General features: G+C 38.2%; 1 protein-coding gene across 1 annotated transcript in view; it reads right to left on the bottom strand.

Moving 5' to 3' along the window:
* Positions 1 to 12,589, bottom strand: part of col13a1 (collagen, type XIII, alpha 1) — a 76,088-nt gene extending 63,499 nt beyond the window's left edge. Inside the window, exons 1-2 of the mRNA XM_060872435.1 lie at positions 11,837 to 12,589; positions 8,970 to 9,039 (exon numbers count right to left, since the gene is read on the bottom strand). Of these exons, the coding sequence (XP_060728418.1) occupies positions 8,970 to 9,039; positions 11,837 to 12,136 (370 nt within the window). The 5' untranslated portion in view covers positions 12,137 to 12,589. The remainder of the gene's footprint in view (positions 1 to 8,969; positions 9,040 to 11,836) is intronic.
* Between the last annotated feature and the right edge of the window lie 3,214 nt (positions 12,590 to 15,803).

Below are 15,803 nucleotides of genomic sequence, written 5' to 3'. Positions count from 1 at the left end.
TTTCAAATAAAACAGACTTTGGAACAGAAACACACCAGGAAAAGCAGAGAATGAAACGGACGTTGAGGGAAACCATTAGAACAGCAGGAAGAAAGAGATAAGAATCCAGTGACATGCAATGGTCTAAAGGGGCAATAGGGTGGTAAAAGGTGACAGGACTGAGACACAACAAGGCAAAAGATAAGAAAACTTCACTAAATCTCTCTAACCAATTTTAAACACTTCATTTCGAGGGGCAGGGGGTGGGGTTGGGGTATTAGTAGTGGGGCATATGAGGTGGATGGCAGATGATGGAAACACTGTTATGTTGACTAACCAGCAAACCATCACAGGACAGATTAGTGTGTGCTAAGAAATCTAGAAAATAAAACAATGTTTACTGTTAAATATGAGCTAAATTTAACTAAGCCTACTTCGCCCTCACTAAGTGACTGTAGGTAATACCTTAGATGAGGGGTGAGAGGTTAAGAGTCAGAGTACACCCTGAGGATCTTCTTTAGCCTGTAATTTAACACCCTGCCATCAACACTAACACAATGACCTCAGTGCCAACAGACTTTGGTGTTTGTAAAGCATTTGTTAAGCTCTCTGTTTATAAAAGGACTAAGCAATGTACACAGAAATAGTAGTTTCTTTATCTTGTGAAACATTTTTATCAAAATAAATAAAAGAAATTCTTTGTAAAGATCTAATTAAAGTACAAAGAAGTCCACCTTGTTTTATATAGGTTGGGAAATTTCAGTGCTTCAGAATATCAAATTCAGCTTAAATTAATGTCATAAACATTACAATCAGGTGATGCAATCTTTTCATGGGTCATTATTAGCCTAAGCACAACATTACACCTGAGCATTTATGTTTCATAGGGAAAGGAAATTAAACCAAAGAGGAAATGGCAAAAGCCAATTCACAAAATCAAAGCCTGATGTGAACATAAAAGATGAAGGTAAGTCATCTACTGTAGGTAAGGCATTCTCATGCACAGACATCTGGTTTAGTCTTTATTCGAATAAGGATAGCATTGATGGCAAGTCTTTAGCCAGGAATCTGATTCCTTCATTACTTTGCCCTTAACGTCAAGTCTTTCTGTTTCAAGCAGAGAGGTTCTCCTTTTATGTGATGACTTTTACCATGCATTTTTGCCCTTTCCATGTAAATTCCGAGGTCCAAAAAAACCTGTGAGCTTTTGAGAAAATCAAGACCCAGATGAAAAATTATCTTATAATGGAAAAGACTTTATTAATGAGAAGCTCTGTTTAGGTTCACAACAATCATTTCATCTGAAAATGACAGTTTATGAAGTGGCCACAATGATGGTCATGGTGGTGAAATACATGGGTTTTTTCATAATGACTTTATGGTTGGAAAGATTCTATCACTTCCTTCCAATATAAAATTTCATCGGAGGCTGTTCGTTTACCAGAAATTAGTGGCTGATGCAAAGCAGATGGGCTTCTGTTTCAGTGCAGTTTCACGGAGATGTACAAATTTGTGCCTCTAATGGTGCTTAATAACATACAGACTTTAACAGACCTCTTTTGCACTGTATAAAGAGCCCCCTGAAAATGTCAGGGCACTTTTGCAATGCTTTAAAGGTTGTGGTTCACCTATGAAGGGGACCTGTTCCTTTTTGAGGGACCCAGAAACATCCTTTACCACCAGAACTTTTGAGCCCAAAATTAGTCTTGGATTCCAAAAGGTGATACATGACCTGAAATGAGCTACTACAATTCCAACTACCAGGGCTGCTGTGCTCAGTGACAAAAATACTCCAGAGGGAGATTTCTTTTTTCTACTTTCAGATTCAAAATAAAGTGTTGTTTTTGGCAGTCAGCCCAGATCTTTTAGCATAAGAACGGGCTCCCTCGGAGCAGACAGCAGAGTGTATTCTGATGCCCACAGGAAGTCTGCTGCAAGCAAGGGGCCTGTTCGAACCATGCCAACACACGATGCTTTGCGGGAAACTGAAACTAGGGTCTACACAAAATATCAGTAAGAGGGCTCTACTTTAAAGATATAAATATGGATAAAAGCTTATAAACTCACCAGGCTTTGTATTGCTCTGCTCAGTGGGACATTTTGCTATGGGGTGGATTGTGCTGCATCTGTTTCAAGTTTAAATGTATTTCAGAAGCATACAATTTAATTATGTCAAAACAAATACTTAGACATAGTATATTTTTCGATTCACATTGGATGTCCAGCTAGTTTTGCTGATTTGCATATTCTAAACTAACAGCCATGGTCTACAGCATAATACTACACTGTTTTTTTTATTTCTGTTAAACATTGAACTGTATGTCAAGAATATGTATGGACATACAATTTATAATCATTTTGTAATCATTATTTACTCCAGTGAGCAACTGAACTTTCTCTCCAGACCTGCTTTTGGCATTTAATTTACACTACACTTATTGCATTGCTTAAAATTACTCACAATTTTAATGGTATCTATAGGAATAAACTGTATCTGTAACAGCTCACCTACTATTTACATTATATGGCCCAAAAGTTTGTAGACGGCTGACCATTACACCAATATGTGCTGAAATTCCAATCATATATTTAGACCTCCTTTGGTATTATAATAAAATTAATTCTTCTGGGAAAGCGTTCTATTAGATGTTAGAGAATGGCAGTTTTACCCAGGATTTACCGACGCAGACAACAGAGCATTAGCGAGGTCAGGCACTGCTGTTGGGTGAGGAGACTTCTGACACAGTCTGGGTTACAAATTATCCAAAGGCAACCTTGGCAAACCATGTCTTCATGGTTGCTTCTTGCTTTGTGCACAGGAGAATTGTCATACTGGAACAGAGAAGTACTTCTTAGCTCTAATGAAGGGAATCAATGTAACTGCCAACTTTGTAGATACGGTTTAGAAAGGCCAATATACGGGTTTGATGGTTATATGTCTACAGAGGTTTGGTAAATATACAGTAGTGTATCATAGCATCCATTCTAACATCCATCCATCCATATCTGGCTTTGTCATTAACACACCACCAAATATTTAATATAATAAAGCACAATTGAGACTTTTGTCTTTGATACTGTATCTGCTTGTGTTAGCGAATACTCATGGTTTACAGTAAAACCAACACAATTATTTGCACACTAAATTATTATCTAACCATGGCATGTTTTTCCAAGACAATGTATGCATTGTCATGAATCCACCTCCAAATAAGGTGGAAAATTTCCAACACTTAGCATGCCATTCTGTTTGTTTATCCAGAACATTAACTGCACTGTTCCAGACAACTTTCTTTTGCTAAAAGCTGTCCAAGTGTAATTACATATCAGGCTCAGTGGCGCAGGGCTAATAACCTCACTTCATGTGCCACACATTCACTATCATGCATTTATTTGTAAAAGCATAACTAGTCACACGTATGGCCACACACAGAGGACCGTCCATGCATTTCCTCTCATTATTATTCAAGAAACATGTCTGGAATGAAATAAGATGAAACCAGATGTATATATTCAAGACCAAGGCATGGGACAACATGATTTAGATTCTGGTCAGAAAGAAAAGTTCAGAAGGCCTTTGACAAGCACCAAATTCATATGGAGTGCTGATATGTTGTGTAACCACTATTAAAATACACAAAATGAAATGCATTTGGTCAAATAAACATAGCTCTATGTTCAAACTGTACAAATCCATTTCAGTCTCATATGGAATAAATTATGTTTATATGTGCATGCCAAATCCTGCCAAACTGTTTGTTCCAAAATGAGCATTAAGAGATGGCTGTCAGATTCCTCTGAATAAAATAATATGTTTAAGACGTCATTGTTTTTTAGGATCATGGGCAAAAAAGGGGGATTTCAGAAGCAGATCCTTGGTCAATACAAGATTCAATGTGAAAAGCAGATGGCTAACCACATAGTGTTCTCCTTCATTTCCAACTCACGCGCTCTTTCCCTGTCTGTCTTTCTCTTCCTCTCACACCGTCAGTGCTCTCTAGCCACCCGTTTTTTGTCTACTACAGACATTCCTGTAACTACGCTCTTTCCTCATACGTTCTCTGGCCCTCTTGTGAGACTGCGTGTCTGCTGGGCACAGTTAGTAGACAACAACTATCCCCCCAGTAAAAGCGTTCCCTGGCAGCTGAGCTGTAAGCTAATCACATGCCAGGAAAGGAAATCTGCCACTGCCTCTTCCTGTCAGCAGGCATGACAAGTTGAACTTCGGGGCGCTTAAACGGCCGGAGCCACTGACCTCTATGCCTGACCTCAGCATGGAGTTTAAAGCTGTCTCTCATTTACAAGGGTGAAGCGGCCTTGCCTCTTCAGGGTATCTAAGGGGTATTTTTAAATTTGGATTAAATGGCTTTGCTGGACTGGCTTAATTTGGCTATGTGTCCCATGTGCTCTCGCAGGTGCTCTCTCATTCTTTCCCACCCTCTCTTTCTCTTTTCTGAATCTCTATCACTCCAACTTGCTCACACACACAGTCATTCTTTGATCCAGTACAGTCTACATTGGTCTGTCATCAGGAAGAATGCTGGGCGTTCTCTGAGTGCCCGTCATGCCAGGTGCTTGACGTCCAGCACTGTGCTTGACGTGAAAGTCCTGACACAAGAGGGCACTCTAATGAGACAGTATGGAACCTCTGCAAACAAACAGTCTGAATGACTTTACACAACACTGCACAGCATTCATGATTTACTTGTCCTCACTGCTAATGACATTAATCAGGGTACAGGATAGTTTAGCAGGTCTGATCACCTGTGATTTAATATTTAAATCATAATGTTGCTTGTTCTTAAAAAGACAACAGTTCAATAATATTAACAAGAAGCACTAAAATATGTTTAGTTTGCTTTTAAACACCAAGACAAAGGGCTTTACCATTTTTTGCTGTAGTTAATAAATTAATTCTTGTAATTATTTCCTTGATCTTAACTCTTAAACAGATATCCATTCACTGTAAAGAAGAAATGCAGTTACATGTATAAATCTTTCTGTGAAGTAGCTAGCCTATTTCTGGTCTGTTGCCGGAATATACAGTATAACAATAAGGTTATCGCTAATTATTTACTGTATTGCTAGTTATCCAATAAGTTTTCAACTATTGTGTCCCCTTTTGTGCCATTTTGTTTTACATCTCTTACTACAATGGTCAATTAATCAGTGATTTACATTTCACATTCAGTAAAAAGCTAGATAGCTAATTTTACCAAGCTAGAACCTAGCTAAGTGTATGATAGCTAGTTTAAAAGTTGATCTCTCACAACCACCTAACACGTTTGTTTTGCTGTATTACTTAAATCTTAGTTTCACTCTTCACTAAGAGTCACAGCACTAATAATGTGTTGTGTTGTGTGCTTTGCTGTTGCTATTGCTGGTGTGTAGAAGCTGTTATGACAAATATGCCATGCTTAGAGACACCGCAGACCAGCTCTGGTTTCAAACACACTACATGGCCTCCCCTCGGACCCTAACCGCATAAACTGTCAAAGCTCACTTCCGGCAGCTGGAGTGGTGCGGCTTTAGAGGCCTTTATCCACTGGCTTTTCCTGCCATGCTCACTTTCTTTTCTCCTTATGGCTAATCCACAGCAGATGACCTCTACAGACATGAGACTCTGCCCTATTCTTTCCATGTGCCAAACAAGCAAACACAATCCAGTGGATCTCCAATCACAAAAACTCTTTAAACCAATGCCTGCCTGTAGTCACAAAGCAGCTTAGTATGAGAGTTATAGTGGTGTGTGGTGTTTGAAGGTGATGGTACAGCAGCCTCTTTCTTCTCCTTTTCCTGAAGCAATGTCCAAGAAAATGCCACTCAGCTCTTCAGCAAACAATATATGGATTCAAGAGAGCTCCTGAGGCTGAGACCTGGACTCAATCTAACAGTCATGAAAGTTTTCCTGTTCTCTAAAACGGCTGTTGGGTAATGTTCTATGGGGAAAGCTCTCACTAACCAAAGAAAATACAGTACCATGTTTTCACCTATGACATTTGTTCTCACCTTTGTTATCAATACTTACCATTGAACCATATGGTGATTTAAACACAGTACTAACACTAGCCTTTACTAAATAATAGACAACAAATACAGTTAGCCACACATTAATCTTTCCACATCAATAAATAATTATTTTTATGTATAACACACATGTATCTGTTTCAATGCACTCGTGTAACAGTGATTCAAATACAAGTCATGTCACTATAAGACGCTTAGCAAAACTAACACTATCAACACTGTCACAATACTCATCTGCAAGACTGAGGATACAGAATGGTGTAGAAGAGGAGTTTATTCCAGAAAGCAGGATTTGATTAATAGCATAAGTCTTAAGTCACGAAAACCTGGAATTTTCCATTTAAGGTAAAAGGAGTACACAGATTTGAGATCAGTTACACAGACAACATATGGCCTGAAGCTGGTACATAGAGCTTTAGCAAAGTTAAGCTTCATTTCTACTATATAAATTGAAAATCTTCAATCACTGCCATAAAAGTACTGCAATTTAACTGAATATCATATACAGATCAATTAATGGTAACATTTTGCCATCATATGGGTTAAAAACTCTGAAGTGAAACAAGCACTCCTGGAATAAACTGTAGGAAAGTGATGTTCTGAATGACATTTTCTTGGATATTACTTAAGTATAAGAAAAAGAAGGAAGGAGCTGCTGTCCCCACAGCTCTAAACACCACACTCTCATAATCAGCCAGTATATCTAATAATAAATATTCATCCTTAGGTCAGCTTTCATGAGCCTGATTGGAGACAATGATTAAGTTTGGGAATCACTGCTATTTTGTGAAAGCATGTATTTTTTCTTATGGTTACAGAATGACACTATAGTCTATAATGTATTTTCTAAGCTATAACATCTAAGATATAATATTTGTTCAAATGCTGATCATTTAATCTTTATGCTGTTAAAAAAGCTTTTAAAGGTCACCACAAATGAACACAATCCTGACGTTGAGTGGACTTCACTAGGTCACATTCATCTCATCTCATCTGAATTTGCTTTAAAGGAAATTATGTAATTTCTCTACTTTACTTTAACAACGTATACATGCAATGGATTTTTCTGTTAACAAAGGACAGTTAATATTACAGAGGCAATAACTCTGAATCTTTTCCTTCTAAATACACTGTGACTGGATGCCAAGGACACTCAACTCAACATACAGCAATCTAACTTTCATTCATTCATTTTCTACCGCTTATCCAAACTACCTCGGGTCACGGGGAGCCTGTGCCTATCTCAGGCGTCATTGGGCATCAAGGCAGGATACACCCTGGACGGAGTGCCAACCCATCGCAGGGCACACACACACATACTCATTCACTCATGCAATCACACACTACGGACAATTTTCCAGAGATGCCAATCAACCTACCATGCATGTCTTTGGACCGGGGGAGGAAACCGGAGCACCCGGAGGACAAACCTGTACAAACTCAGAATAAACACAGTTTGACTAAAAAAGTGTGGAAGATGCCCAATTAATGGGAATAAGCAATAATTATGTTAAATTAAATTTATATAAATGTGCTTAAATATTTATTCTTGTATTGTATGTATTGTGCAAGGGCTTATTTCCTGTTAAATATGTTATGGTAAGCTTGATTTAAGGATATAAATAAAATGTTAACTGTTGATAGATGATACCCTTGTTTAGTTGTCTACAAAACAGAAGTCTGTCTTTTGTATGTAAGTACGTGTGCTTTTCAGGAGTGGTGTTTGAGGGCCGCAGATGGGGGCCACTACTGCATGTCCCTTAGCACTGAAAATAAACAAAGGAATGGAAGCAATCTGAGTACGGCCTGAGGGAATGATCGACAGGAGGCAGCTGGAGGAAGGAGAGCGATACATATACATATTCATATTGTATTCACACACATACAGTAAACATACTCATGAGTATGCTTACTTGTAACATAGACTACTATTTGAATCCTGTCTAACAAAACTATCCTTACAATATTCAACACAAAGTATTTATGCGCAAAAATCCCACTTTAAAATTAACGCATGGACTTACTCACAATCAGTTTACAAAACAATACAACTGTGGTCATCGTGAGACCAGGATGTCCCTTACATCAAAGTCATAAAGTACAAACATGTTCAAACACAGACACCATCTGGGCCCTCAGCTCTGTTAACACACTGATGGCTACTGCTGATGGGCAAATTAACACTCAGATGTGTGTTCTGTCTCACCTCTTTCTCTTTTCCTTTCTCACACACACAAGCTAATGGCTTACACCTGGAGTCTGAAGTAAGGAAACAAATATCTGCAAGACTGACACTCTTGAAATTTATTAAGTGTTCAGTTTTTCAGAGAAAGTTAAGAAATCAGTATCAGTAACAAAACTCCTTACTTGTATGGTCACATTGCTCCCTTAACATTGTGGTCACTGTCATATCACTAGACCACATTGTGTTCCCATGATTGTATTTCTCAGGTTATATCCTAGGAGACATGACCCCACTGAGCCAGTGTGACTTATTACCCATCAGCTTTGGACTTTGACAGTTTGCTCTGCACTGGAATTCTGAGATGATGCCATCCTGTCACTCTATTTTGCATCATAACCCACCATGACACAAGTGAAAGTCAATGACGGCCAACCGAGCCCAAAATATGACTGCACCTGTCACTATTAGAGATGCCAGATCAGAGGCACAAGTGCACTCCATTTAGTTTGGAGAAACAAGAAAGGACTTATTCTACACACACTTTTCACATCTTTTAAATAACATAGAATCTAATTCACTAGTTGCCTAAAAATAGCTGTATTCAAATATACCTACAGGACCAGAATAGGAGTGGGATTTGTGAATGAAAGCCTCAAAAAGCCTCTGTGAAAGACGCAACCACAAAGCAAACATAAACAGTGGTAACCAATGCTTTCTTCAAAAGCCAGGTGTGTTATAGTCAGTATGGCTGGGTTCAAAAGCAAATGGTTAGACCTACCTGGTGGACACAGACAGGCGTGGGAGACATCCCGAGTCTCTCTGGTCTTTGGCAGACGAGATGCTAACTTCTGCAAAAGAACAAAGAAAGCTGCAGTTATACCAGGAATGGCTGTGCACGCTGCTAATCAGGATCATCTAACACCCATTTACAGGAGGATTCTAAATAATATCACTAAGTTTGGCTTGAGTAGAATTTAACATACAATGTGAAAAGATAATCAACATACCCTTAGCTGGAACACTACATACATTTATTTTCAATAGAAGATGGAGTCATTGTCTATCTAGATTCTCTGAGGCTACTAACAAGCACAGCTACTGGCTCTAATACAGTGGTAGCTTCATACCATTATTACTCTAACAATACTTTCAAACACATTTCTAATACATGGCTGCAACACTAGCTTGATATATATGTTCCAAATATCAATTTTACACTCACAGCAGTTACTGCTGATGTGAAGAACAATGAAGGTTAATCTCTTAATCTATTTCTATTTTACTAAGATTAGAATTTATAAATTACCCAACAAATTATTCTTTCTGTTCAATAGATAAGGGAGATTTAGTACCTGCCTACCTTTTGCAAATCAAATAAGTTGTTACAATGAATATGATTAGAACACAGTACAATATGACCATCAATATAAAATTAAAATAGTTAATATGTAAATTATTCTTAAAGTTATAGCCATATTTTTTTTCCCAATTTACGGTAAGCACAATTCATTCCATGGGTCTATTTGGTTGATACTGGCACACTCTCTACACAGCTGCAAAAGTCTTTACACAGACTAGTCTCAGGCACTACAAGCAATGCTTTATTTCAACAACACTGACACTGACTGGAGAACAGTTGAGTGTCTTGTAAATCAGAAATAGAGCTAATGAGCATTAATAAGAGATGAACAGAATAAGAAGCATTGGCACAACCTGAAATACTCGTATTAAGTCAATTCTTGAGGAAATACAACTGAGACTTGGAAAATATTTCAATTATAAAAGCATGCATACTTTTCTCAAATTACTTTTTCCAAAGAAGTATTGTTCACTGATTTTTCCAAAAGTTTTTCTCTTTTGGAAATATGGAACAAAATCCCATATTTTCCAGACAATTTGTTTTTACAGGGCAAAACCTTGAACACCTGGTGATACCTGGTGTGTGCTGTGGTGTAAATAATGACATTATGGTAATCATAGCAAAAGTTCTAAAAATTAAATTTCTTGTTTTTTTATTCCAGATTCTGATTACCTCAATGTCTCCCAAACTTTGCAGCAAAGAAAAATATCTATCTTATTTTACAGTACTAGTCAAATCTATTGATTTTCTTAGTTTGGAGTCTTGAGATTATTTCACATGTCTTCCTGAAGGTAATGATAGATTAATGAAAATTGAAATGCAGGCATTATACATAAGAGGCAAAATTAGAGTTAGTTCATGATGGCATTAACCTAACCACAACAGATAAAAACTATAAGTTTAAACACAGATCCAAATCATAAGACACCTGCAAGCCACTGTAAATAACTAAGACATGTTTTTCAGCACTGACCCAGACCCTGGATTGAGCCCCAGCTCACTTTACTTTAGCACTGAGACGTTCCGGCTGCCTCTCTTGCAGCCTGCATTGCTTCACTGAGGCCTAGACTGTCCTTTGCAGTCCTGACAGCTTTACTAACTATGGGCTAAAATTCCAAAAGCAGGGTTCTGTCTTTCCAAAACACAACGGCACAGCACATACTTTACACACTGTTGGGTGAGTGACCATTAGGGGCCTGTGTGAGGAAAGTATAGCTGTGAGAGTCTGTATATCTCACTTTTCTACACCTCACTGTTTGGGACTCAACACTACACAAAATTTGGTGTGTGTGGCTAGTGCTGAAAGCGCTTAGAGATTCATAAAAATGTGAAATGGGATGCATAAAGGTTAACTGGTGGCCTGTGAGACAAGAATAATCTTTAAATGACATTTTCCTTGCCACTGATCCAGGTTTAAATATAAGATTTAAACTAAATAACTAATAATAATAATAATAATAATAATAATAAATAATAATAATAATAATAATAATAAGTAAAGGGCAAATACAATTTGTGATTTAAAACAATTGAAGACATTTTGTAAAATACAAATAAGGATGGTGGATGACTAGAAATTGCTGAAGTCATTAAAAAGGTAAGCCTAAGAATAAAAAAAAACAGCACATTATGAAATAGAAAAACATGTAGGGCAGCTTGTTAAAAAAAGTATGATCATACAAATTAGGCAAAGAGCATTAAATGTCATCTATACAGCATTATTCTGACCTAACTCAATTTTTTTGCATTCTTTGGATTTCAAGACTTTCTCAAAATCATATACTAGAATGTTCATTAATGATTTCCCCTTGCATCCAGCAATATCAGCTTTGCAATGGACAATGTTGTGAGGCACAGAGCAGCAAAAAGTGTAGACCAGGTGCCCAGTGAAAGTCAATGTTGCATAAACAGAAAGAAAAAAAAGAGAAAGGACATCTGGACAGGGAGAAGAGGTGGCTAGTGACGCTCTAGAGATCCTCATGTGTCTCGTTAAAGACCTCTTAAAAGTATTTTTTGTTAAGTGAATGATTTTACAAGCCCCAAACAAGTTGCTCCTGTAATTTAATAATGCATTTAGTCAAGAGATGGAACGTTTCATACCATTAAATGGTTCAGAATGCAACTGACATTTCAACCAAACATAATAATGTCATATATGATTTTCTGTCACGTAGCCTACAACTTGATCTAGATGAAAACTTTAAAACTTACCACACCAACAATGTTTGCAGTAACCTGACTGTTTCCTCATGCATAAAAAGTTCCATATCCTGACCCTGACTCACCTCTTCCAGCATCTGATCCAGGCGATTTAAGAGCACTGGTTCCACCTGCTCAAGAAACATCCAGGCTGAGTGCTGCTGGGGCTCTCTGTGCTTCTCCAAGCTGTTTACCCTGGCCTGTAGCTCCGAGGTGCGCAAATAAAACAGCACAGACACTCCGAGAGAGAAGAGGCAGAGCGCGACGCACACCGCCACCGCACCACACACCTCAGTGCGCCTCGGCCAGGCGTCACTTTTACACGGATGCTCGGCGCAAGTCCTTTCTCCATGTGAATCGCGAGAAACTTTGGTGTCTTGTTCCATTTTAGTCTAACCTGCCTTTTCCTTCAACAAGCTTATAATCTACTCATCAGAGGACACAATAACCGACAAATAGCGCGTGGTTTGAAAGTAAATACTAACCACAACTTTAGTCCAAAACTTAGTTAAAGAGCAGAATAATCGGTGTCGCGTTAAAAGGAGAAATGGGAATTATAAATGAGTTAAACGCATGTTTCCGGATGATGCGTACAGGTGGATCGGGAGGCTCTATAGCGTTGTGCCGTGGGAATGAGTCGTGCCATCTGAGTGTGTCCTTCTGAGCTCCAGTGTCACAGCGCTGTAGTGATCTGTGGTGTGAAACTTGAGCCTCTTCCCTGCAATATGCTTTAGCTGCAGTCTATTCACTACACACTGCACTTTAACTGCGCCTTTTCCCCTGCGCTCTCCGTTAAACTGCGCTCTCAAGAGCCCTGCGCCTCTCCTGTATGCGAAGCTCCTCCCCCCGTTGCGTGTGTGTGTGTGTGTGTGTGTGTGTGTGTGTGTGTGTGTGTGTGTGTGTGTGTGTGTGTGTGTAAGTGATCGTTTCTCATCAGCTCAGGGCGGAACTGAAGCTTCAGTGGAGCCGCGCGCTTCTCCGCAACCTCGCCGACAAGATATATTTAGGTTCCAGGAGCCCACGTGTATAAAATGACCCTTTTGATCTGTGCGGCGCAAATAAGCATGTGTATGTTTGCAAATATTTGTATTTTAATTCCTCTACATGTTTATCTTTTGATAATAAAATTGTCATCCTCAGTAGTAGTATTAGCCACACAGTTATTAAATTAGACAAATTATTATAACCCTATCCTAATTGATTGTCCTTTTTGCCTGTCGTGCTACAATGTGGATTAATCTCTGTTAAAAATGGAAGCATGTTGAAGTACTTTGAATTGGTATTTGTCGCAAAAAAAATGATAACTGGCCGTGCAAATTTGTACAGGTATTAGTATCATCTAAAACCAAGAAGAGTTCAAGTTCCATGTTAGAAGACTAAAGAGCATTTGATTCCTTCACAGTCCATGTGAATTGGCATGTACTATCTGGCAGATAATAATTTGAAAAATTCTGCACACTAAATGGCATCTTAATTCTGGCCACCAAAAAAAGTTTATGGGTGTATGTGTGTATTATCCGCCTAACCAACAGCTGACAGCGATCAGACTATTTCATTCCAATAGTATACACTGATCAGCGACAACATTAAAACCACAGAGAGGTGTAGTGAATAACATTGATTATCTTATTACAGAGGCACCTGTCAAGGGGTGGACTATATTTGGCAGCAAGTAAATAGTCAGTTCTTGAAGTTGATGTGTTGGAATCAGGAAAAATGGGCAAGTGTGAGGATCTGACTGACTTTGACAAGGACCAAATTGTGATGTCTAGATAACTGCATCACAGCTTGCTGCATATAGGAATGTGTAGCCACAGACAGGCATGAGTGCCTGTTCTGATGCTAGTTCACTGCCAGAAGTGCCTATAATGTGTACATGTAGGTTAGCATCAGAATTGGGGAGTGGAGCAATTAAAGAAGCTCCATGATGCACTATATGTGATGCTCTGGGCAATGTCCTACTGAGGAACCTTGAGTTCTGGCATTCATGTGGATGTTACTTTGACATATGTCATCTACCTAAATTTTGTTGCAGATGAAACATACCCCTTCATGGTAACAATATACTCTAATGTCTGGCCTTTTCAGCAGGTTAATGCGCCTGCCACACTGTAATCATTGTTCAGGAATGGTCTGAGAAACAGTTTGAGACGTTGACTTGGTCTCAGATTCCCTGTATCTCTGTCTAATCAAGCATTTGATGTGTTAGACCCACCTGAAAACTTGCAAGGCTTAAAGGATCTGCTGTAAATGTCTTGTGGAATCCATGCCTCAACAGTAGGTTTTGAAACACAAGGTTTACCTATGCAAGATTTCTGCCTCCACCCTGCATGTGTGGAATCCAGCACTGACTTACTGGTTTCCTCCTTTGGTCCAAGGATATGCTTGGTAGACTAATTAGCATCTCTAAAAGTGTCAGTATTGATTGAATGGGTGTTTCAGTGTATACAACTATGAACTGCAATAGGTTAGCACCCCATACAATATGTTCCAGTGAGTACAATATATAATGAAAAATATTCATTCATTTTCAAGGTTTATTACCATATGTGTTTAAAACCGTTTTTAAAGAAAAAAATTACATATACAGTAAATGGATAATGTTGGGCTGTAAATGAACCTAAATGTCATGTTTGTTTAGTGACCAAATGAAAGTGGCTTGAAAAAAATATAAACCAGTAGCAATGTCCTTTTAAGGGCCAATCTAAATCAGGCCAATCTCTCAGTTAATGGTCATCCATACTCATTTCTTGGTGATCACTAGGGTATTATTTTATCCTAAATATGACATTCCCTCTGTGCAAATAAAACATCAAAGTCTTCTGGCTGATGCTGTAATAACCAATACCTTCCTGTCAACAGTTGTTTGGCATGTGAGGACACAGTCACAGTAACACAAGCCCTACTCTTTTGGTTCCTGTTTTGCACTATTTCCATTAATCCTTTGATTAAAGGTCATGTCAGTAGTAATAAAAATAACATGGTTACTGTTTCTAGTAGCAACTAGGGCTACAATAAGGGAGCAGATGAGCACTGACTTACCAGAACCAGGATGACAATCTTAAGTAGTGGCTACTCAAACTGCATTTACAAAACCACAAAGGCAGATTGGACCGTAAGTCCCAGAATAGCTTTAAAAAGTTAATAGTGAATTTCCTAACTCCAGATGTGATTTATTCAAACAAAGAGATGGTCCCTCCACCTTCAGCCACATCTAAAACATCTGATAGCTTTTTTCCACATGAGTTAGGCACACTAATGTATTCAATGAACCAAGTGCTGAAAACCTCTGTAATTATAAAATAAACAACTGTCTCTGGAGGAAAGTAAATGAGGTTGATGATGAATATGCCATTACTTTAGAGATGATTTTTTAAAACAAAATGGTAGAGTAAAAGTTGCTTTCCAGTATAACAGTGAAGCGTAGATTAATGACTTGGCACGGTGTATATAATGTAGCATAAATAGTGTTCCAGTCAAAACATATTTAAATAAGTGCATGTCGCAATCCATAACAATAATAACTGCAAGACAAATAAACAAAAAAAAAAAAACCCTTGAAATAAAAAACAAAGTCAAAACGCAATCAACAGGAACAAGAAGAGAATTTTAGATTGAACTCAGACTTGAAGAAACTGAGGCAGAGAATTACACAGTGTAGGGAACAAAACATTATCTAGAAGTCCAGTGCCAGAAGAACTGAAAGTACAGACAGGGAAGCAGGTGAGCTCAGTAAATAAGACAACATAAGAACATGAAGGGCTCTCTAAAAAAAAGACATACAATTGTATGTGCAAATGAAAAGATTGTTAATTTAATTGAGTGTTGGGTATTGGGAGCAGATTTTTATAAGTTGCTAGAACTCTAGCCAGAAATGTCAGTAGGTAAGAAATAGATTAATGTGATGAGCAGAGCTTACAGAAGGGAATTGGCTTCCTCCCATAATGGGTGGTGTCAAATCTGAAATCATGCAAAATGCCCTTTATGAGAACAAATTTCATATAATACAATTCTCACTAAATGACATTATACTGAACCATTAATATTTTTATT

This window comes from Tachysurus vachellii, chromosome 6 (assembly GCF_030014155.1).
Source record: "Tachysurus vachellii isolate PV-2020 chromosome 6, HZAU_Pvac_v1, whole genome shotgun sequence".
Classification (NCBI taxonomy): Eukaryota; Metazoa; Chordata; class Actinopteri; order Siluriformes; family Bagridae; genus Tachysurus; species Tachysurus vachellii.
Note: the sequence above shows the minus strand (reverse complement) of the source record. Positions and strands in the feature narration are given on the sequence as shown.